This window comes from Oratosquilla oratoria, chromosome 12 (assembly GCF_046742065.1).
Source record: "Oratosquilla oratoria isolate Oo_2021 chromosome 12, ASM4674206v1, whole genome shotgun sequence".
NCBI lineage: Eukaryota > Metazoa > Arthropoda > Malacostraca > Stomatopoda > Squillidae > Oratosquilla > Oratosquilla oratoria.
Window position 1 is genome coordinate 36,914,538 of NC_134788.1, and position 25,000 is coordinate 36,939,537.

The window sequence follows — 25,000 nt, forward strand, 5'->3', positions numbered from 1 at the left end:
TAATAGTGTTACGGGCGGCTGGTCATTTGAAGACGACGCTACGTACTAACGGATATGTGCTTAAGAACCAGCTCACTTCTAGAAAGTCACTGGTGGGGGAAGGAACCTGAACTATCTGGTCAGGTGCCTAGATAATTCGTAAGACTAGAAGTAAAGGTAACAAAGAAGATTCCAGGAAAGGAATATTAAACTAGCGATAAAACTAGTAAACGAAAATTATTAAATGGAAAAAGTATTTACAGGCAATCAACACCAAAAGAGAATGGGCAGTAGTAAGGGTCAAATGGGGACCGTTACAATGATTATAAGAATATGGAAATTATCGGTTCAAATTAAGAAACACAAGATAAGTGTACATACAATATGGTACTATCTAAGTACAAAGAGATCAGGAACATGCATCAGAATAAGTAATAAGTAATAAATATAAGTAAAGTAAATGCAATGTATATCAGGACACGTAATTGTAGGCAGAAAAAAAGGCGTGATCACTTCACACCAATCGTCTCATGAATCTAAACCTTCCTAGTTTTTTTATCAATAGATTCAATATGTGGGAATTTGACGACAGATGTGGGAAGTGAGCGAATTCACCACCGCTTATATACCATATGCGACCGGAAGCTGGGATACATTCCGGGTTGATGGTGCGGTTCGGTAGTGAGGAGGAGGGTTAAGTTAACACGTCAACCTGGGTAGTTTTAGGACCCTAGACTCGCTTGAACAATTCTATTTATTTAGTATTAACTGTCAAATCTGTGCGCTCCGAACTATTCAGGATTTTCACTTGTTCTGTTTGTTCTACAAGATGTGCGCACTCTCTCCGCACGTAGGCAAGATTACATATCAGTGGGACAGGGCGTTACTGCTTAACATCTGTTTTACAATACATAACATAGACAAAGAAATATGAACATAAGTGTAGTGTAATACAAAGGAACTCAATTCCTATTAACATAAATTACACATATGACGTAATATTCTGATTATTACGTTACAACCTCCACCGTTTGGGAAAGACGTTTTCTCTATTTTGTTGAAAAGCTAGGTTCTAGAAAGGATTCGTTCGGCAAAAACATTTATAAGACGCTCAGCCACTTTTATTATGATGTAATTGTTAGATTAAATGGGTTGGAGAAATAAACTCCAACGTGTAAGTCTCCGGATTCTTGTGTGTTTTCATAGTTCTGTAGGAACTTTAAGGGGTTGTGATCCGAATATACTTGAATGGTAGTTGAGAGAACCCAGGTAGACTTCGAAGTGAGATTAAGTGGCTACCTGGACCAAAGCGAGCGTCTCCTTCTCAATTGTTGAGTTAGTTCTTCTGCGCAGGGGACAGCGCCTTCTTGCTGGTACGTAGGGCGATAGCGTGATAGCACTTCATTGTGTTCTTGCAAGAGGGCGGCACCGATACCGGTCGTCGCTGGCCGTTCGACTCTTGCAGAAGAAAGGGTCGTTGGAAATCGGGGTGCCACTTAGAACTGGTGCGTTAGTGGAGAAGGGACTTCAGGTTTTGAAGGCCGTCTCACCGGTAGGTGTCCCCTCCCCCACTCACAGAAATGTCGTGGTCTTTGTCTCAACAGGGTCAGTCAAGGTGGTTCTGCTACACTCTGAAAAAAATTTGGACAAAAAACGGCGATAATAGCCACTCATTTTCTCCGAGGAATCGACCGTACCACCTCTACGATTAGTGGGTGTTGTATGTACATCATTGGATGGCTTTTATCTTGGCTCGTCTATTGGAAACACTTGGTGGAATTTTCCAACTTTAAATCCCAAATAGGGGACACTGTGTATGTCCGAAATCAACATTTGGGACAAATTGATGGTTATGGTTTGCTTGGTTTCTGCTCTATAAAAGAAATTTATTTAGGTGTTCAATGTGGTTTCTGTCCAAGACCGTGACTAAATTATTATCACATCATCTAAGATAAGTTTTTACTCCCTGGCAATCCTGCAACAAGATTACTTATCATTCTTTGGTAAGTAGGACAAAAGGGATGGCATTTTATAAGCGTGACCAAATGGCATTGCTCTGAATTGGAACAGATCCCTCTTCCGTAATGAAATGCGGTAACTTCTCTTGAGCGAGTGGTTTGTACAAGGGATTTGATAGTATCCCCTTAACATATCCAACTTGAGATACATACTTGGCAGTTCCTAGACTGTCTATGATATCATCTATCCTTGGGATAGAGAAAAAGCATCGGCCACTGTTAGTATGGGCATTGAGTTTTCCTGTAGTCAATGCAACAGGCGATAAGAATTGTCAGATTTAGGGGGGACAAGAAATGCAAGGAGATGCCCAAGGACTACTGGAGGGTTCAATTATTCCCTGTTGATGCAGAATGTTTATTTCTGCTTTTATGGACTCCTTCCTTTTTTTTGGGATTGACTCTAATAAGGGGGCTTGTTTGATAGCCCCTCTGGCGAGTCCTAGAATTATTTCATGTTCTATCAAAGAAGTGAATCTTGGGGAATTCTAGAAATAATTTTTGGAAAACTTCTTTAAGAGGAGAAGGAATGTCCCATTTACCGTTGTTTCTCAGATAAGTGTTCTCTACTTTTTATCTGAAGATTTTTGTAGTATCTGAGAGTTTTCCAAGGGAATCTCAGGTGGATTAGGCAGGTTATCAGGAGGCTCTTCGGAGTCTATTGTGTGGTAGAGCTGCATAGCTGGAATTGAGATCTCTGGAATGATAAGGTTTTTAAGAAGGGTATTTATGTGACAGAGACGGGAACTCTTTCTTCTGTCTGGAGTTTTGATTATGTAGTTGAGATCACTGGCTCTGGGACAAGACTTTCATAGGGTCCTTTGTATTTAGCCTGCAAAAATGGATCTCCTGGTATGGGAAGATAAAGTAAACACTTGATCTCCTGGAGGAGAAAGTTCTAAGTTTTAGAATTTTTATCATAACCGACCATTTCATTTCTCGTTGAGCATTCGCCCCCAAGTTCTATCTCTTGCCAAACTTTCCAAGCATCTAACAACTTCTCGGTGACCTGGGACACGTATTTCCAAAGAAGGAACAGGTCGGTTCTTCTGTCAACTCCATTGGTGCATTGAAGTATCTTTAGGGGGGATCCACCGGACTTCATGCACCGAAGACTAATTCTGACGGGACTGAATCCAAGGCTTCTCTTGAAATTGTTGTTCGGGTGGGCGAACAACAAAAAGAGGGAAGTCCGTCTTCCCAATCATTCGAGTGTTTTCCTCAGCACAGAAGATTCCTTAACATTGTCTTGAGCGTTTGGTGAAAGCGCTCTAGAGCACCTTTGTGATTGAGGATGATAGGCGGAGGAAGTTACATGGTTTAATACCTAGTGTTACCAAGAGTTTCTCTAAACTTGTTGGAAAGAAAATTACTATTCCTTGATCACTTTGAATGTTCGTAGGAAATCCTACCATAGGTGAAAATATTTCAACATTTCTCTGATTATGTTTTGAGCTTTAGATATTTTTTCAAAGGAATTGCGTCTGGAAAACGATGTGCTCATACACATGATTGTGAGAATGTACTGATTTCCTTATTAACTTGAAAGGAGGTAAAGGTCCTACACAGTCCAATTAAGAACTTTTTTAAATGGCTCTTCCATTACAGGAATGGGATGGAGTGGTGAGCTTTCTATACAAAGCTTTCTGGTTGGGCTTTACCTACAAGTTGACATGTTATGACATGTGTTTACAATATTGGGCAAACATCTTTGACAACCGTGGGCCAATGGAAATGTTGGGTTATGTTGTAACACAGGTCTTTCTTAACCCTAAGTGACCTGCTTAAGGGGAGTATCATGAGCCTAACTTTTTAGAACATTATTCCTGAAACCAATGAGGTGAGGACTATTTGATTACCTTACTTGCCATGGCTGGTCAGCGGTTGCGGTGGATGCTCTCCCATTTTCGCATTAGGACTCCGTTTTCTATATAGAAACCTCGTGGACATATTTTCCAACCTTCTTCTGGAGATGAAAACAATTCTCGTACAAATTTTTAAAGAGAAGGAATCTGACTTCTGTTTCTTTGATTAATTCTGCTCTAGAACTAGAGAAAAACTGGTGAAGAAGAAGAAGTGGTCAGTTTGGGAGAATAGGGATTCTAAATTATAGGTCTCCTCTTCAGAATTTCTTGTACTGAGGATCTGGTTACAGCACAAGCGGGAAACGGAAACACTGTAAGTTATCTGATGGTTCTACTGAGGTCTTTAGGGTTATTTTGTTATTAAGGGGGAGAAATGACTTTGCTTCCAGCGAATGTCATTTGGCCAACAATAAGGATATTCCTACTTATGGGAAGAGCCAAGTCACTACTACTGCTACTTTAACCATTCCGGTTGTTAAATCAGCACCGCAAGTAAAACATTTATGTAATGGACAATTTTACAAATTCACTGCCAACTCCTTCTTATCAAATATATCATAACCTGTATATGACTCTTCACCCAGATTCATGCAAGACCTAGAATTTAAAAAATCAGACTTTGCTTTTGACTCCTGTGTCTCGGAGTATGGAAACATAGGATATTGTTGTGAACTACTTACTATGAGATATAGTTCCTGAAGAATACCATACTGGTTTGAAACAAGGATCATGGTTCTCTGAGGAGGGGGGTTCTACATTACGTGACGAATACCGGCCTTCTTTGGTAGTTTATCCTGAATAGAGGATTTTGAATCATCTGATTTTATATTACTTAACAAGAGTTGGTGGTCTTATTGGAGAATGAGGTGTGTCAGTCTCTTTCCCTTGCAATTAGAAATGTGATGGCCAACCTGTTTACAATATGAAACAAGTTACAGGGGGAATTAGTCCTTAAACCTTTCCATTCTTATGCCAATGTTGGTTTTTGGGAGGATATTGATTGAAATCATACCTGTAACTGAATATGTGATGGGCCGAGACTGATTTTCAAAGGCGGATTCTTTGTGGGGTACCTAAGGATCAGAGTACTTTTGTTGAAATCTGGAATATATGACTGACTTTTCGGGATTCCATTTGTCTTGACTTAGGTTTATGATTTATAGTGTGAACTCATCAGCCAATACAGCAGCTTTAGTTAAAGTTTCTTCGGGAAACATGATCATCTATAAAAATCCTAAGATCTGTCTCTAAGGTATTCTTAAAACTGCTCCAATAAAATCAACTGTTTAACGTCTATCTAACGGTTGTCCGTTTCACTAGACCAAACACCACCTATTGAATAACCTCTCTTGTTGAGCCGCATATTTTCTACGTATGTTATACTGAGGTGTCTTACCTATTAATTACGGAATTTCTGTCCTATAGGCCCCTCTGGTATTAGTTCATAAGCTTTTAAAATACCAAGCTTTCATATTATCATGACTCGCTTTCTGCTTCTGAAAGAGAAGTATAAATTTTGCTGAGCCTTACCACCTTAAATATGTGATAGTGAATGATTAAATCGGCCAAATTTTTCTTTAGGGATTTGTTAACTATTGCGCCATTTTTTCCCACTTGAAAGAAAAGAAAATTTCTGGCTCTCACCTCTGAAAATTGGGGTAGTAGAGTTTTACATACCTTGGAAATATCTATATGACCTTCCTGAAACTACGGGTTGTCTAGCAACAATCCTAGCTTCTACTTCTGCCTTCTTTAATTCTAACTCTGCCAATTTGACTTTAGTTTCGTTCTCTCTTTCTGATTTGTTTCACTTTAGTCTTCCTCTTCTCATAGCTCTAAATTCTGCCTCAATTTGCGATTTGTTTCAGTTTAGTTTTCCCTCCTCTTTAGCATTTAAATTCTGCCTCAATTTGCATTTGTTTTCAATTTAGCTTCCTCCTCAAAATCTAACTCTCCTGGACCTTTTAAATTCAATCTCCTTAATCTTATAGTTCGGTTATCGTCGTGCCTCTATTTCTAAACCTATCTTGAAGGAATTTGTAGTAGCTGTTAATCCTCTTCTGGAGATAAGATCATCATCCTTCGAATCAGATTTTCAACGAGTTTCCTGAAGTATTTTATTTCTTTCGTAAAACTTGTATCAATGTCTACTCCAAAGTGCTTGCCTTGATCTATTTTCTATCAAAGTGTCTTAAGTTTGGTGTTCTTTAAGGAAATTACCTTGGGATTTTGAACGAATTCTTGAAACCAAATTTATATTCATCCATCTCTATAAGAATGTGTTTAAATACCTGATCCAATATCCTTGGCAAGGGTCGCCACTTTGTTACGGGCGGCTGGTATGTGAAGAGACGTTATCGTATAACGGATATGTGCTTAAGAACCAGCTCACTTCTAGAAGTCACTGTAGGACTGAAACTATCTGGTCAGGGCCTAGATAATTCGTAAGACTAGAAGTAAAGGTAACAAAGAAGATTCCAGGAAAGGAATATTAAACTAGCGATAAAAACTAGTAAACGAAATTATTAATGGAAAATATTTACAGGCAATCAACACAAAAGAGAATGGGCAATAGGGTCAATGGGACCGTTACATGATTATAAGAATATGGAAATTATCGTTTCAAATAAGAAAACACAAGATAAGTATACAATATGGTACTATCTAAGTACAAAGAGATCAGGAACATGCATCAGAATAAGTAATAAGTACAAATATAAGTAAAGTAATGCAATGTATATCAGTCACGTAATGTAGGCAAAAAGGGTGATCACTTCACACCAATCGTCTCATGAATCTAAACCTTCTAGTTTTTATCAAGAGATCAATATGTGGGAATATGACGACGAGTGAGCGAATACCACCGCTTATATACCATTGGACCGGAAGCGGGATACTTCCGGTTAAGGGTGCGGGTGAGGAGGAGGGTAAGTTAACACGTCAACCTGGGTAGTTTTTAGGACCCTCGACTCGCTTGAACAATCTATTTATTTAGTAACTGTCAAATCTGTGCGCTCCGAACTATTCAGGATTTCGCTTGTCTGTTTGTTCTACAAGAGTGCGCACCTCTCCGCACGTAGGCAAGATTACATATAGTGGACGGGCGTTACTGCTTAAACATTGTTACAATACATACATAGACAAGAAATATGAACATAGTTATGTAATACAAAGGAAACACAATTCTATAACATAATTACACATATGACGTAATATCTAATATTACGTTACAATAGTAATGACAATAAAAAATAATAATGTTGAAAATAAATAGTAATAAATGATATTAAGAGAATAATAATAATGATAAAACGAAGAGAATAATAATGATGAAAATATTGAAGTGGTGAAGGAACAATGTAGAAATAATGGAGGATATGTGAATTGGTAGCATGTGAAATAAAGCATGGTAGCATGGTACAAGAAGGAACGTCAAAGTAAAAGGAAGACAGCTGGAAAGGGTAGGCAGAAGTGGGAAAAAGGTATCTAAGAGTCGGGGCCGTCTGGGAAGCCGTTCTTGGAGGGCAAGTGTCGCGGTAGATCTTGTCCTTTTTAAGTCACCAGTTCTCTTGTTTGTGTTTTTGTGGTTGGCAATGTAAAGTGATTCAATTATTTTCCGTTGTTTCTTGTGTAGTCCTTTGGCTAGAATGGCGGATCCCTCCCAGTTTGGTAGGGGTCCCTCTGTGTCTATGTGGATAACTAGAGCGTTTGTTTCTCTTTTGTGTCTAATGTCCGCTTTGTGTTCCCTGAGTCTGTTGTTAAGTCCTATGTATGTCTCTCCATATTTACTTGTTCAACTTTATTATTATTATTACATTAGCCACAATGAATATGTAATGTTCACACTTGTCACCAACTATGGTAACACGGGGAGGTAGTGAGGTCCACCCCAACTATGTATAAAATGCCCACAGCCTGTTTGTACACCATTCCTTGATGAAGCACACCTGCGAAACTAGTCAGGAATAAACTCAAGACCAAGACTCCTGTGTTTCCTAATCCGCTTATGTCAACCTGTCAGGATGTCTCAACACACACACACACACACACACACACACACACACACACACACACACACACACACACACACACACACACACACACACACACACACACACACGCACACACACACACACACACATATATATATATATATATATATATATATATATATTTGTGTGTGTGTGTGGTGTGTGTGTGTGTGTGTGTATGTGTGTGTGTGTGTGTGTGTGTGTGTGTGTGGTGTGTGTGTATCACAACTAACACCACAGTCGGACGAAAGAAAGAGTTGCATAAGTGAAACAATATATTTCGATTGCTAACTGCAATCCTCTTCAGTAGTACTGAAATATATATATATATATATATATATATATATATATATATATATATATATATATATATATCATTGCCACAGCACACCGACACTGAACATTCCAGAAGCTTCCTTACGCACTCTTTTAGAAATCTGTTACCAAAGAAGCCCCCTTCACATGTCCACGCGGAAATATGTACAAACAAATAGATGGAGTCGCCATGGGCAGCCCCTTGGAGTCCTTTTAGCAAATATTTTCATGGGAACCATAGAGAAGCTCACACTCGCCACCAACCGACCATCCATTTATTGCCGCTACGTAGATGACATTTTCGTTAGAGTCAAAGATATTCAAGAACTCCAAAAACTCAGAGAACAGCTCATAGAAGCTCCCGGCCTTAATTTTTACGTTCGAAGAATCGAACAACGGACGTTTTGCCCTTCCTCGATGTCTGAGTAACCAGTCATAACAACAAGTACACCACATCAGTATACGTAAAACCTAGCAACAAAAACCTCTGTCTTAATGGTTAAAAGTGAATGCCCTCAACGATATTCAAAACTCCACTATCAACGTATACATACGACGCGCCATTTCACACAGCTCTACATGGAAAGATACACACACTGAACTGGAAAGACTTACCCAAGTCTCTTATTAACAATGGGTATAGTAACAAGTTTTATTAACGAAGCAACACAACGAGCTATCAACAACTGGTATTCCGACAAACCCACCACACAAAAACAAGAAAACATCAATACATATTACAGAAATTACATGTCATCAGAATATAAGACAGATGAAAAAGTCATTAAGGACATAATTACAAAACCACGTCAAGCCCACTGACCCAGAAGACAAAATATCACTGACCATATAACTACAAGACCCGAAAGACGTCATAACTTTTACTGAGAAACCGCCCTCCCAAATCGACATCGTCTTTACAAGAAAACCACGTCATTTACCAACATAATTGTACCGTTGAGAACTGTGGGTCTTAAACATACATTGGAATGACGAGGACAAAACTTACAAGACGTTTGACTTGCCACCTATAACATGGATCCATAAAGAATCACTATAACACCAAACATAATACTTCCCTCACGCGTCAAAACTTAGAAGAAGGAACAGTAATAATAGACAAAGAAAGAGGACCCCCCCGCAAATTAGCATTTATTGAAGCAATTTACATAGCAGAATTAAAACCAACCATGAACATTACACAGCATAGACCTCCAGATTCTCCCATCCACAAGCGCACATGACCTGACCTCTCCTAGTGATTCCTGATGACTACGAAGCAACCAATCAGGATGATCACTTCACACGACACCACCCAAACAATCAGAAATAAAATAGTATATAAAAACGTCACACACACACACACACACACACACACACACACACACACACACACACACACACACACACCACACACACAAAAACAATTAGCCTGAAGATGGTCTCCAGAGAAGACAGAAAAGATGCAACCTCATACTGACAGCTACACAGCAATCTATCAGTTCAACAGCGTAAATTAGCAAGAGAAATTGAAGTTCTTAACAAAAATATAAACAATGCAGAAACAGCAATATTATTTAATCTCGTCTGTCAACAAGAGAGTATATGTATGTATACATATACATATATATATATGTGTGTGTGTGTATGTATATGTATATATATATACATATATATATATACACATATATATACATATATATACTATATGTATATATATATATATATATATATATATATATATATATATATATATATATGTACAGCTTCACCCCAGAGCCACATTACTCTGAAGAAGCACAGAGCGAAACCGGTCAGGAATAAACTAAAAATCTTGGAACTAGACATGTCACTTTCTTTTTCCACCTTCATCAACTTATCACAATGTCGCAGCATACATACATGCATACATATTATATATATATATATATATAAATATATATATATATATATAAACATTTTAGAAGCTCTTCCAAGGGATTCGAACCCTGACCTATGTGTGCATAATCGCGAAGCCAAGACACTAGCAACCGAGCTACGTGCGATGGTACAAAAGCACTGTACAAGTCCCTGACCACACTCCACCTAGCTACAGAAGACGTAGTATCATTTTCATTCAATTCCCATATTAGGCGAGCCCTCCGACAAGTTGTGTATGTTTAAGATTGAACATTTTAGAAGCTCTGCCAAGGGATTCGAACCCTGACCTTTATATGCAATAAAATCACTAGGAACGTGTGTTCACAAATGCGTAAGTAACCACTAGGAAAAGTGAACTAACGAAGTAGAGCGCTTTCGTATAATCATCTTCAGCACTGTCACTGAATGTAATTATTCGAAGGCGCTCTGCTTCGTTGATTTACTTTCCTAGTGGTTACTAAACGCATATATAATATATATATATATATATATATATATATATATATATATATATATATATATATATATTATATATATATATATATATACATATATATATATATATACATATATATATATATATATATATATATATATATATATGTCGACCCTTTCACTTTCACTTCAGTTTCCTGCGTCTCTAAATGAAATGTTCTGGGTAATTCTGTTTACTGTTCCCTTATAATGTTTTGTATTTCTTCTTTCACTTTCACTTTCTTTTGATCATTGTCTTAATGTGAGTTAGTCACTCAATTTCCATTATTTTCCTCTGTAGGCCCCATTTAGCCTCACTTCATCCTACTTAGTCAAGCTCCACTAAGCATGTGCTTCTAGTAGGGTATTTATACGGTTGAGATATTTTCTTTATTTTTTTTCACTAAATCTTCTACAACTTGTCTTTTTTAGGCACACCAGAGGACTCCCCGCCTGGGATCCCCAATCCACTCACTAAGCCATCTCTGTTCCGACGACACTACTTAATTCATCCAATAATCTCGACCGTTACAAATAAGTGCCTGCCTCCCCTTAAGGCGTGACTTTTCTCCCATGTACCAATAAAATGTTTCTCCTACTCCACCCTTCTCCAACCAGAAAGACTGTTACACCGTCTTAAGCAATACTGCTTACACAAGCAATCTTTATATATAAGCGGAATGGCTTAGTGTTTACATATTGTCACACCAGCGTTAATATCTGTGACCTAGCTTTTGTTTACAAAATTTTAGACGGTGAGCGAGATTATTCAACTCCGCAACTCCCTCGCGGCTATTGTTTTCAAAACATCTAAACTCGTAAAATGAAATTCTCGCCACTTATCCCTCTATCTACCTACTTTTCTACCTTCATCTACCAGCCTTTTACTCACCACACACACACACTATATATATATATGTATATATATATATACATATATATATATACATATATATATATATATATATATATATATATATATATATATATATATATATTTACTGTCCAGTAATGTCGTAACACATTAATAAATGCACTTAAAACCCACTATTGATTGGATTTAAGAAAAGAAAGGAAATAACGATTTCTGTATATTTCGATCACTTGCTGTGATCCTCTTCAAGCGGAATACATAGATAAGAGAAAACACATTACTTATATGCAGAGGAGAGAGGTGGAAGTAAAGGAACATGGACATTTCATATCAGGTGGCGTCTAAGTTTGCCGCGCGGACTTTGTGGCAAGTCGTCCGCTTTTACAATATAAGGAAGTAATTCATTAACTGCCAAGGTGGTTATATAATCAGGTGACCATTGTCCTTTTGAAATGTTAAAGTTTGGGAATTGTTTAATTAAGGAAGATTCAATAATTTTCCTTTTATAACTACATTTCGATTTGAAAATTATTTTGGCCTCGTCCCAATTTATGCAGTGATTATTGTTGGCGACGTGTTGAAATACCGCGGAGTTTCTGTTTGTGCCCTCCAACAATTATGATAGTGAGTTGTTGTGCTTAAAAGGGATTTTAATGCAAGGTATTATGGATTGTTTTAAGGATGATTGCGGGTTGCCTGAACGTTACAAGCTGGCAGTAGATCATCTCACAGATCGCAAAGATGTTATCATTACCAGAGCAGACAAGGGTGGGAAAATAGGAATCCTCAACAACTCAGATCACGAAAAGAAAGCTTTTGATCTCTTAAATGACATTGAAACATACGAAAAATTGACAAAAAGAAAAAAAAACTCTCAAAAGTACCGTCTTAGATTTCAATAAAAAGGCACGCAATATCTTGGGAAATGATATTTTTAACAGCTTGTTAGTCACTAATCCACAGTTACCCAATTTTTATGGCCTCCCAAAAATACATAAGGAAAACACCCCCCTTAGACCCATCATCTGTAATAGGAACTCTTGTACTAGTAAGTTATCAAAATGGCTCACGAACATCTTATCACCGTTCGTAGGATGTTTTTCTGGATCACACATAAAGCATTCAGAAGATTTTATAGATAAGATCAAAAGTCACCATCTTCCGGGACGGAGTAAATTGTTAAGCCTAGACATAGTGTCTTTATTTACAAATATCAATGTAGCAGAAGTTTTGAAGTTCCTGGAAAATAAATTTACAGCTTTATCAGGATCAACTTCCCATCTCAGTAAACAAAATTATGTGCTGGCACAAATGTTTTTTCGTTTAATGATAAATATTACAAGCAAAAATTTGGCTGTTCAATGGGATCTAATCTCTCCCCAGTGCTAGCAAACTTATACATGGAATATTTCGAGACGGTACTTCTGCAGGACATAAAACCCCACGGAATGTTTTGGTATAGATATGTGGATGACATCTTCACGATTTGGGATGAAGAGTGGGGTTCCTTTAATGACTTCTTCAACAAACTCAACCTCCTAACTGCTAACATTAAATTCAAAGTGGAATGGGAAGTGGATAATAGTTTACCATTTTTGGACATCTTAGTCATGAGACATCAGGACCATCTTTCTTTCACAGTGTACAGAAAACCAACGCACACTGGGAGCTATGTACACTTCTTTAGTTACCATCCTGATAATATCAAATATAGTGTTGCATCGGGTCTTTTTTCTAAGGGCACTAAGACTATGGAGCCCATCTTATTTGGACCCAGAAAATTCTAATCATAACGAAATCAATTAAGAAGATTAGGGTACCCAGACTGGTTTACAAACAACGCCTTAAGTAAGGCCAAAAGCAGTTATAAACTATAAATCCACTTCCCACCCATCTCAGCATCATAATTGGAACAAAAATTGCCTAAAACTTCCTTATAATAAATCTATCAATAATTTTTCCCAAATGCCTACCAAAAGACAACATAAAAATCATTCATAGTTACCCCAACAGTTTATTCAGAAAAGTAGTAAACGTTCATCACAGAACAACAGAAGACACAAACCTCGGAGATTACAAATTACCCTGCTCAGGATTGTGATGAAGTGTATTGGGGACAAACGCATATAGAATTAAAAACAAGTATAAAAGAAAACAAAAATTCAGTAAAATACGCACGACAGAAACTCCGCGGTATTTCAACTCGTCGCCAACAATAATCACTGCATAAATTGGGACGAGGCCAAAATAATATTCAAATCAAAATGTAGTTATAAAAGGAAAATTATTGAATCTTCCTTAATTAAACAATTCCCAAAATTTAACATTTCAAAAGGACAATGGTCACCTGATTATATAACCACCTTGGCAGTTAATAAATTACTTCCTTATATTGTAAAAGCGGACGACTTGCCACAAAGTCCGCGCGGCAACTTAGACGCCACCTGATATGAAATGTCCATGTTCCCTTACTCCACCTCTCTCCTCTGTATATAAGTAATGTGTTTACTCTTATCTATGTATTCCGCTTGAAGAGGATCACAGCAAGTGATCGAAATATACAGAAATCGTTAATTCCTTTCTTTTCTTAAATCCAATCAATAGTGGGTTTTTAGTGCATATATATATGTATATATATATATATGTGTGTATATATATATATATATATATATATATATATATATATTAGTAAATACATATACTTCTTGATGATTTTGTGAAAGCAGTTGCTATATAAATAATTTTCGAACTCGATTGTAGTAGATGACTTCCATTTTCTTATTTTGTTCAGATACAATTTTTTAATGTATTTTATGCTATGTGGGCTGTATTCACCTAATTGTAGTATACAGGGATGGAGCAATACTTGTTGGGTCTAATCTTCTACTCTCCAATTTATCACAATTAGCCTCAAATTCATGTACAGTTCCAACTTACTCTACATCCTTGATTTTCAGTTATAATATTTCAGATTTGGATTCATTGTAATGTTTCAGTATGGGGTATATCACCTAATGTATGGACAAGCATTTATGCATTTATATGGAAATTCATGTACAATTCCAACTTAATTTATATCCATTATTTCCAGTTATGATATTTAGATATAGATGCGAGTATTGTTCCAGTTTTGGGCTATATCATCGTCTTAATTATTGCAAGTATTATTAATCCATCTATATGGAAATTTGTATTCCTTAACATGATCTGTACATAAAGTCCTTCTTGATTTGTTCCCATGACTTCTTAAGCCCCGCCATATTTAATCGGAGATCCCCTCTGCCAATGCAATCTACCCCCTTTAGTGACGTGTGAGGACCATACCACCAATGGATGCATATCCCAGTCTTGGACATGTCAGGGATTTTATTTATTTATTCATTTATTTTCCATCAACTGTTCATCCATATAGTGAAAAGCCAGTTCGATCTTGTGCAGCAATCCGTATGTCTCTCCCACAGTGCTGCTCATATGTTTATCGTCAGCACTCCCAAGTATTTTTCCTCTTTTGTTTTTGGTTCACTTCCCAAGGAATGTTTTAGAGATGGTCTTTTGCCACTGATGCTGCTGCCCATTTCCAGTACTTTGCATTTTTTGATACTGGACTTCATTTCTCATTCTTGTCTCCATGCAAAAAATAGTGCCTAGATCTTTTTAAAGCAGTGCAGATCTCGCCGTTTTTTTTTTTGTTTTTTTTATTCCCCTCATGCTTTTGGCGTCGTCACCTGCAAACACGTTGGCACAGCTTGTTGTACCTTCCATCATACCATTGACATCGACAAGAAACATTATTGGAGCTCCAATCACTGAACCTGGTGGAACTCCCCTCGTTACTCCTCTCCACCTTGACATCTTATCCTTGACTACGGTCTTCCCTTCGAAAGATATTTGACCCATTGGAGTAGTTGGCCTCCCTCCTCTCAGTTCTCTGACGTGTGTTCCAATTTCACACAAGTAGACTGTGTGGTACTTTACCAAAGCCCCTCTCCAGGTCCATGTACACACAGTTCGCCCATCCCATGTGTGTGTGTGTGTGTGTGTGTGTGTGTGTCTGTCTGTCTATTAATGATGTAGTTGTTTGATGATGTATGTGTATACCATGGGTAATGTTTTATATATATTTATATATTTCTTTTTCTCGCCTTTTCCAGGATGGATTGCCCCAGTTGCCTTAACAAATTCGACGAGGATCGACGACCACGAGTGCTGTCGTGTGGCCACTCCTTTTGTCTCCCTTGTCTGCGTCAAGTCCACAGTTTGAACGGCGGTGTAGTGTCCTGTTTCCAGTGCAGAAAGGAAGAATACTTAGGAGATGTGGACGACATTCCCACCGGAGATCTCACAAAGGAGGAGGAGGAGGAGGAAGAGCCACATTCGGGCAATTGCCCCATCCACGGAGGACAGGCATTCTCTCTGTGGTGTGCAGAATGTCGCCAGGACATGTGTCCCGAGTGCAGGCCGTTCCACCAGGACCTGAAGCACCAGGTGCTTGAACACTCACAGGCCAAAAGCCTCCTTTCGTCCAAGTACAGCCTTGACGGACAAAGTTTCTATGAGTGTTTGGTCAGTATCGAGGCGGCCATACAAGACGTTAAGAAAATGGCTCAAAGTTTAAGCAGTCATCTTAGCCAAACGCTCTCCATGGTCCAGCGTCACATCAGCGAAAATGAGGAACAGAATAAGGTCGTGGAGAGAACTTCCTCCCTCGGTGCTGTTGAAGATTTGCTCCTGCAGAAGTCACGTCGCTTGAATAGAAATCGAGTTGCTCTCCAAATGCAGGTAAATACTATTCGCTAGCTCTATGTCTTTTTTAAGTATTTGTTTATTTCAATTGCTATGAAATACTACAGACGGAAAATATCGAGGAGTAAAAGAGGACTTATCACATAATAGTTTTGTTGTGCACATGGTTGAGAAGCTCGGTGAGAGTAATCGAGAAGAATTGGGTGCATAACGAATGCTCAAGAAAATAACAAAGAAACGAGCTCACATACAGCCAAATGATACGAGCAAATAGAATGAAACATGTTAACTCAAATTAGATAAATCTCAAATTGTATTCCACCGAGATGACGTAACGCTTCAGTTTAGTAAAGACGTGCGATATGACGTAATGTCTGCTACCTGGTAAGTCACATCACGGCAGGGTCAAAACAAACCTTCAGAATACATCCAAGATTGTCCGTCTGAAATTGTTAGTTCCTGACCTAAATAATAAGAAACCCTCGTAATAACTGGAGGTATTAACCAAGGTCTGGAAAATAATACTACAAGCGGCAACGAAAGAGGATAAAGGTGTCGCATTTTTATAGTTTGTCATGTCGACATCCTTTTACTTTAGCTTGTCCATTTTAACTGGGCGAAAAGATTATCTGAATGAGACATGAGGATTAGAAATCAACAATTCTAAAAAATTTAGCGTGGAGAGTCCATGGCAAATGCTCACAAGCATTATAAAGGAGGAACATGCCAACAGGAGACCTTTTGGTCCATAACTAGGTCGGATGCAATATATATATTATATATTATATATTATGTATATGTATATATATATATATATATATATATATGTGTGTGTGTATATATGTATATAAATATACATACATATATACATATATATATATATATATATATATATATATATATATGTATAATGATAAATAAAAAATGATAATAATATAAATGACATTAAAATAGATAAATGCATAGGTATAATTAAAAATAAACAAACAAGTAAATAGTAAATAATAATAAAGTGACGGATAAATAATAATACATGAAAATCAATCAAATAATTATAAAAACAGACAAATAATAACAAACAAATAATACAAAATAAATGGCAGTCATTACAGAATCTTGCCTAAGTGCTTATTTAAACGAATCTTAAATCTTCGAACTGAACTACATTGCACTGCCTCTACAAGAAGTTTATTCCATTCATTAACTACAAGGTTAGCAAAGTTGTTTCTACCCACTTCCAAATTAAATCTATTTCCTGACAATTTGAGACCATTATTTTTAGTCTGATTCTCATTCAGTGTGAAAATTTTATCACTATTGATGTTATTAATTCCCTTTAGAATCTTAAAGACCTATATCAATTCACCTCAGAGTCTACGCTTTTTTAGGGAAAACAGATTCATATGTTTTAGTTGATTTTCGTATGATTTAGTTTGATATTTAGAATCATTTTTGTGGCTCGCCCTTGTACTTTTTCCAATCTGCCAGTGTCTTTATTAAGATTCGGTGAGCATACGGAAACAGCATATTCCAAATGTGGACAAACTAACGATTTATAGAGCTTGTTAATGAGAGCTAGACTTTTGAAGTCAAAAGATCGCTCAATGAGTCCAATCCAATGAGTCTGCAGTGTATTTCAGAGGCTGAAATACACTGCTTAGATGATTTGAGCAGTCAAGAGTTTTTACGAGAGTAGTAGATTTTATGTTAGGATTAGAAGTGGAGAGAGTGAGTGGTTTGAGGTAAAGGTGGGACTTCGTCAGGGATGTGTTATGTCCCCCTGGCTGTTCAATCTTTACATGGATGGGGTGGTGCGAGAGGTGAATGCAAGGGTGGTGGGTCGGAGATTGGAGATGGTTAAAGAAAATGGAGAAAAGTGGGGAGATAAGCCAGCTGTTGTTTACTGACGGACACAACGCATGTAGCAGTACCAGAGGAGGGATTGAGGAAGTTAGTGACAGAGTTTGAGAAGGTGTGTGAAAGGAAGGAAGTTGAAGGTGGATAAAAGTAAGGTGATGAGATGCACAAGGGGAGAGAGCGGTTGCAGGCTGGAAGTGAGTATTAAGGGAGAGAGACTGGAGGAAGCGGATAGTTTTAGATACTTGGGTGCGAATATGGCAGGAAAGGGAGGAGTGGGGGTGAAGGTAGAATGTAGATTGAGAGAAGCGAATAAATGCCTTGGGGGATTAAAAAGTATAATGAAAAATAGACATTTGGGAATGGATGCCAATAGGATATTGTATGAAGTAGTGATTGTGCCGACAGCACTGTATGGGGCAGAAACATGGACCATAAGAGAGGAAGAGAGGAGAAGTTTGGATGTGTTTGAGATGAAATGCCTGAGAAGTATGATAGGGGTTCCTAGGCTAGATAGAGTGAGAAATGGAGGTGAGGAGAACGGGGGTGGAAAGGGAGTTGGGAGATAGGGTTGATGAAAGAGTATTGGGATGGTTTGGACACATGGAAAGAATGAGTGAAGAAAGACTAGTAAAGGAGGTGTGGAAGGCAGAGGTGAAAGGAGTGAACATGAGGGGACGTCCTAGGATGAGATGGATGGATGGGGTAAAAAGGGCATTGGGAAAAAGGGGAATGTCTGTTGAGGAAGGACGGGAGAGGACTGAAGATAGGGGGTGAGTGAAGAATGGCTGTGTGTGGATGATGCTGTGATGTATGAGGGGGTGTGCTTTGTCTTGCGACACTACTTCTGACCCAGGGCAGTGGACAAGATGCAGGGATGACCCGTCATCCAGGAGGGGCCAAGATAAGGGGGAGGGAAGAGAGTAGAGGGGAGTGGAGTATATAGGGGATGGAATGGGAGGGAGTGGTTTCTATGCCTCGTCTTTTGGCTACCTCCCGTGTAAGGGGGAAAAAGCCTTTGGTATATGTATGTATGGTATATGTACTGATAATCATGCCAATATCCTTTTCACTATCCACTTTTGTCAACGAATTTCCAAATAACTTGTAATTGTACTTACTGTTATGTTTACCTATGTGCATAACCTTGCATTCACTTGTGTTAAATTACATTAGCCACAAATGCTCACTGGGTATATACTCACAAGACAATTGCTCACATCCTTAGTTGAAAAAGAGACAAATGCTCACACTTTTTTTTTTTTTGTAATTCTCAGATATTTGTTCCCATTGTTATTTTCAAAGGATCATAGTTAGTAGAGCAGTTCACTATTTGCTGTATGTTGAGTACCTTTCCCAGTTCCTGTATAGGGTAAACAACTATTTTGGCTATATATAAGAATGTCATAATTCATAGTTAAGGGAGGTCTCACTACTGATGACGACTATGAAAACCCAAGATCGAACATCAACTAGGACTGGGATACAAGTCACCAAACTAAGAACTATAATGAAGACACAAGCAAAGCAATCAGTTAGTCGTCCAAACCAACTTCTGACTCAAGCTCTGCTACAAGCCACTGAGGAGGTCCGTGCCAACATTGTCATGAGAGATCTTCAACGACAACGGCGTGGGTGTCTTCCTGAGGACCCTGCATCACTTCGGGACCTAGTCATCACAGAGGACTGGACACAAACTGGTGGAGCAGCTCCGAGGCCCTTCCTCATCCATGACTCAGGTCCAGAAGAACGACAACGCGTTGTGGTCTATGCATCCGAGGAGCAACTGCGACATGTCGCACAAGCTGACACCTGGTGAATGGACGGCAATTGCTCCATCAGTCCTAGCATCTTTGAACAACTTGCGTCATACGAGGTCCTCTTGCGTCGATGCCTTCCTCCCTCCCTGGAAAGAGTGCTCGGGCTGGCCAAGAACTGCTGCAAGTTGTGGTCGACAAAATGGAAGAAATGTCGGACAATCTTTCCTGACCCCAGGCTCTTAGTCACCGACTTTGAGCTGGCAGCCATTCAGTCGGTATCAGCAGTACCTACTAGGACCTCATGTCACCACGCAAGACTGGAGGGAACGTGGAGAAAACTTCAAAACTTGAGCCAGACCGAGCTGAACCGCACAGGTTGAGGATGTGAAGCGCTTCGGCTTTAGAGCCCCAGACCAGCCAGGACCAGGAAGGCATGCGGTCGTACCTCAAGAACAGAATACCCGAAGGCCTGGAGGACCTAGTTTGCTACTTTGAAGCGACATACGTTACGGGTACCTTCCGCCAAGTCCAGCCACCACGAGTCCGTCGAGATACTCCACTACCTCCTCTACGCGTGAGGGGCACACTCCAGCCCGCTTCGACGTTCCTGTCTGGAACGTTCATCAGGCCTCTCTTGAAGGACAAACACGAACGAACAACAGAGTTGAGAAGGATGGAACACATCATTTCCATCATTAGTAGGACATCATCACCCTTCATTCTGGACATCGGTTGAAGCTCTTCGTAGGGACTGCGCACTGATATCGACACTGCACCCCTCTGGAATAAAGACTGATAGTGCAACTGGATCCATATGATAATGTTGTGGTACTGTAAAAAGCTACAAGTATTGGGAAATGAATGAATATTTGTTGAATGATCAGTTTCTTTAAAGATTGATGTGTATGTTATTCACAATAAGAAACAAATAGAATAATTTGTGAGCATTTGTCGCTTTTTCAGCTAAAGGTATGAGCAATTGTCTTTTGAGTATTTGTCCGCGCAGTGCTAGGACCTTCTAAAACCCATTTTCATGACGACGAAACTGTTTACAAGAGGATGACGCAATATTCCCAGTCCCTCAGGTATCCAATAAAAATAATGTTACCCCTTAAACACTATTTCCCCCCTTTTCTTTTGATCTACTTTTATGTTGTATCCCTATGACAGATGCAGGGTCCCATGTCGACACTAGGAGCGTTCCAATCATCAGCGGAAACTCTTCGGCGACTGCTGGGTGAGGCAAACAGCAGTTCTGGCGCCAGTTCTGGAGAAGGAAAGGAAAAGGGAGAAAAGAGAGCGGGGAATACGAGTTCTAACAAGAAGGTTTGTTTTAGTTGGAAGGTCCGTTTTGACCTGTCACAGGTTTACGAAAGAATGAGGCAACATTCCCAGTCTCCAGGTGTCCAATTGAAATAATGTTGACCCCCCCCCCACCAATTTTCCTCTCTCTTCTTCTCGGTTACTTATTTACTGTGTCCCTATGACAGATGCAGGGTCCCGTGTCGACGCTGGGGGCGTCCGAACCATCAGCGGAAACTCTTTCGCATCAGCTGGGTGAGGCGAACAACAGTTCTGGCGCCGTTGGAGGAGAAAAAGAAAACGGAGAAAAGAGAGCGGGAAATAAAACATCCAAAGAAGCAGCAGCTGATGAATCGAGTGTTGTTGTTGAGACTGCCTTAGCGGTGCTGCCTTCTTGGGGGGATGTCTGGTTTGCCCTACCACAGGATCACAAGGCCTATTACACGACGCACGTAAAGGTCCAAGGCACAGGATATGAGGGGTACGTTGTTGTTGCTCATATTGTCGTTATTATAGATCGTAACTGTCTCCCAGTCGACAGCTCCGCACGAGCATCCACGTTGTTCTCTTTTCAAGGAGGGCCAGAAACAATAAATTCAAATAAAACATAATTTGTCAGCTTGTGAATGTCGTCTCACTCGGTTCAATTCTTCGACTACATGTTTTTTTTTATCCATATCTATGTTTAATCACACCATTGTTTTCCTAAGTAACCTTCCCTTCCCCTTTTCCCTACATCCAAAATAATTCAATAACTCGCACAGCAGTGTGGTATAGCCTGAATGTTCCATATGATATAACATGAGAAAATATTGAGAAAAAGGGGCTTCTTTAGAGTGTCATCACACTGGGCTTCCACGGGCTTGACTGCCAACGCCGGCAATTGGGAGTTCGTTCGTTCGAGTGAAAACGACTTCTGTTACAATATTCTATTTTTCAAATCTCCAAATATCAAATTGGTTTTCTGTCATAATATAATATAGCAAAGCTGAATGATGCACTACCAAGATATTGTAAACCTAGACGAACATTAGACATAGTCAGTGTTGAAATGCTCGTAGACAAGTCTAGATTTCTGTAAGCGAGGTCACCTTCTTGTTGTTCGAATGGAGGAGGTTGGAGGGAGGAGGAGGAGGAGGGAGGATGTGGGAGGAGAAGTAGCCCAGTTACTGGGATGACCTTGTACGCGACATGACGTCACAGATCTCTCCAATGTCGCACATCCTCTCATGCTTTCCTCGTTTCAGGTCTCTTGTAGGAGGCTTCTGGTTCTACTTTAGAGATGACGCTGACCGTCTAGTGTTCGGGATTCATTGTCACGCCGGAACTGGGCGTGTGGAGACCCAAGCTTGGGAACCGACGACGGGGGAGTTGGGACCATGGAGGGATCAGTGTGATATTCAGCCGAGAGATGCCCATCGCCTCACCATTGTTGAAGGTCCGACACAGGTAAGTTAAAACAAAATAAGTGAATAGATTAATAAATGAATAAATAAAGTAGAATAATGATAATAGAAAATTCAGATCTATTTCGTAACAACAACAATAATAATATTGATAATAATGATGATGATGATGATAATAATAATAACAATAATGATGCAGTAATAATAGTATTAATGATAATAGGTAATAATACACTGAAACTTGGATGAAATGTGAAACTAATTAGGGTTTTGAGACCAAAAAGTGGCTTAGATATGAATAATTTAAACATTTTCTAAAGATAAAAAAAAAAAAAAAAAAAAATGCATCTAATACACTAAAGGAATTGGCCCGGGACATAGATGGCCACAATTTCCCGAAGATTAATTAAGTAAATAGGTGTAAATACTGTTGCACAGATTCTTTAAAAACATTCGAACGTAAACATAATTTGAATGCAGCCTCTATCTGCACCATCGAGGATTCTTATCGGCTAAATATCCACACGCTGCCATATATATAGGTTATTTGACTCGTAACTACCTGAATAGCCCCAGGGGCTGGGCGTTACCGGCTATGTAATCATTTCCAATGATAATACTAGTAATAATACTAATGACAACAATAATGATAACAATAATAAAGATAATGATGATGATGATGGAGTGGTGGTGAAAATAATAATAATAAGAACGGGGAGCTAAAGGTGCCTAGTCTGGGCTGCATTTCCGTCAAAGCATGACCGATTTCCATTTCCTCAGAGTGGTCCGTATTACTGTGTATGTGTTTATATACATATTATTATCAATATTATTTTTATCATTACTACTATAATTGTTTTTATTGTTATTATTATTATCATTATTTTTATCAATATTATCATCTTTTTATTTTTTACTATTAATCATTATCATTATTCTTATTATTTTTTTTATTTTTAGTGTTCATTATTTACGTTATTATTGATTATTATTGTTATTATTATTTTAATTTATATTGTTTTTTTAGTTTTTATTATAATTTTAATTTTTTATTAGTTACTAGACCACCCGTGACCCGTTGGGTCAAATAAAATCTTAAATGGCTCCTCTTTTTAAAGCAGGTTACTATTAGCTTAAGACTTACCAGTTGTGTGCGGTCCTCGTGCTCTCTCGAAGGAAAGTAAACTGGATACAGGCGTTCTCAAGAAATTAAATAAGGAGAGCCTCCTTAATTAATTAATTATGCTTATGTTATGTCACGTCTCGTCACCCCACTCCCACTCCCACTCATTATCATTATCATTCAGGGAGTCCCATGGGACTTGAGCGAGTAACAACGTTTATAAATATAAACTTTATGATAGATATACTATGTCACTATCACCGTATAGTATAAATCACAGAAAATAAGTTTCTACATCAAACTGAATATAATTTAGAGCTCTTACCTCTATTCAGTAGACGAAGGCAGTGACTTGAAATGCAGAAGATTGTGACGTCATGTCGTCATTGCTTGGAACTGTACGTAATATTCTAATATACTCATTATGCCTCATAAATGCTAATTCAAGAGTTGGCTATACTTTTAAATAATAACTATGAAAAATTTAAATATCAATGGTCAGAAAATATGTAATCGGAAAAGTGGAAATTAAAAATTTGGCAAATTGGAAAATTAGTAGTCGTGACGTCACCCGCTCAGAGCTGGGATTCTATAGGACCCACAGAGCTGATGTCATGACGTCATGTCTCTTCTGATTGGCTAGTCCTCAGTTGTGATGTCATATCTCTTCTTCTGATCTATTCTTCTGATTGGGTGGTCCTCAGTCGTGACGTCATATATCTTTTTCTGATTGGCTGGTCCTCAGTCGTGACGTAATATCGCTTCTTCTGATTGGCTGTGTGACGATTTCAAGCAAGCAAGCGTGATGCCAAACAAGATTATCAGACTTTTATAAGTATATAAATTATAATTTCTATTATTAATTATTTTCATTTTTATTATTATTTTGATTTTCATTATTAAACATTTACATTATTAGTTATTTTCATTTTTATTATTATTTTCATAATCATTATTATTTATTTCTATTTTCATTACTATTTTTATCATTATGTTCATTCTCATTATTAGTTATCTTCATTATTATTTTCTTTTTCACTATTTTCGTTTTCATTAACCATTCTAATTTTCATTGTTATTTTCATTTTCATTATCAATTATTTTCATTTTCTGTATTGATTATTTAGATTTTCCTTATTATTTCAATTTTCATTATTAGTTATTTTAATTTTCATTATTATTCTCATTTCTATGATTAATCATTTTCATTGCTATGATTATTTTTATAATTATTATCATTATAGTTTTTATTAGTTATTATTGTAGTTATTATTATTATTATTTTATCATTGTTATCATTATTGTTATTACTATTACTATTATTATCATTATTATT

At 38.1% G+C, this 25,000-nt stretch overlaps 2 protein-coding genes and 1 long non-coding RNA gene across 4 annotated transcripts in view; 2 read left to right on the forward strand and 1 right to left on the reverse strand.

The window, feature by feature from the left end:
- The window catches only part of LOC143031428 (uncharacterized), a 224,804-nt gene that overhangs the window by 96,799 nt on the left and 103,005 nt on the right, over positions 1 to 25,000 (reverse strand). The gene's annotated exons all lie outside the window — the stretch shown is intronic.
- LOC143030683 (uncharacterized) lies at positions 15,623 to 21,761 on the forward strand. Its single transcript, XM_076193864.1, has 3 exons — positions 15,623 to 16,252; positions 21,004 to 21,159; positions 21,324 to 21,761. Exons 1-3 carry the CDS (start codon positions 15,626 to 15,628, stop codon positions 21,744 to 21,746), a joined length of 1,206 nt encoding a protein of 401 aa, XP_076049979.1. The 5' UTR covers positions 15,623 to 15,625; the 3' UTR covers positions 21,747 to 21,761.
- The window catches only part of LOC143030684 (uncharacterized), a 2,971-nt gene continuing 282 nt past the window's right edge, over positions 22,312 to 25,000 (forward strand). The window contains exon 1 of the mRNA XM_076193865.1: positions 22,312 to 22,584. Coding sequence (XP_076049980.1) covers positions 22,327 to 22,584 — 258 coding nt within the window. The 5' untranslated portion in view covers positions 22,312 to 22,326. The remainder of the gene's footprint in view (positions 22,585 to 25,000) is intronic.

Bases quoted from the DNA above. Each gene is read 5' to 3' on its own strand.
- LOC143030683 (XM_076193864.1), top strand. From the start codon at position 15,626: ATGGATTGCCCCAGTTGCCTTAACAAATTCGACGAGGATCGACGACCA. The intron at 16,253-21,003 runs GTAAATACTATT...TCCCTATGACAG, and splicing joins GAGTTGCTCTCCAAATGCAG to ATGCAGGGTCCCATGTCGAC. The intron at 21,160-21,323 runs GTTTGTTTTAGT...TCCCTATGACAG, and splicing joins ATACGAGTTCTAACAAGAAG to ATGCAGGGTCCCGTGTCGAC.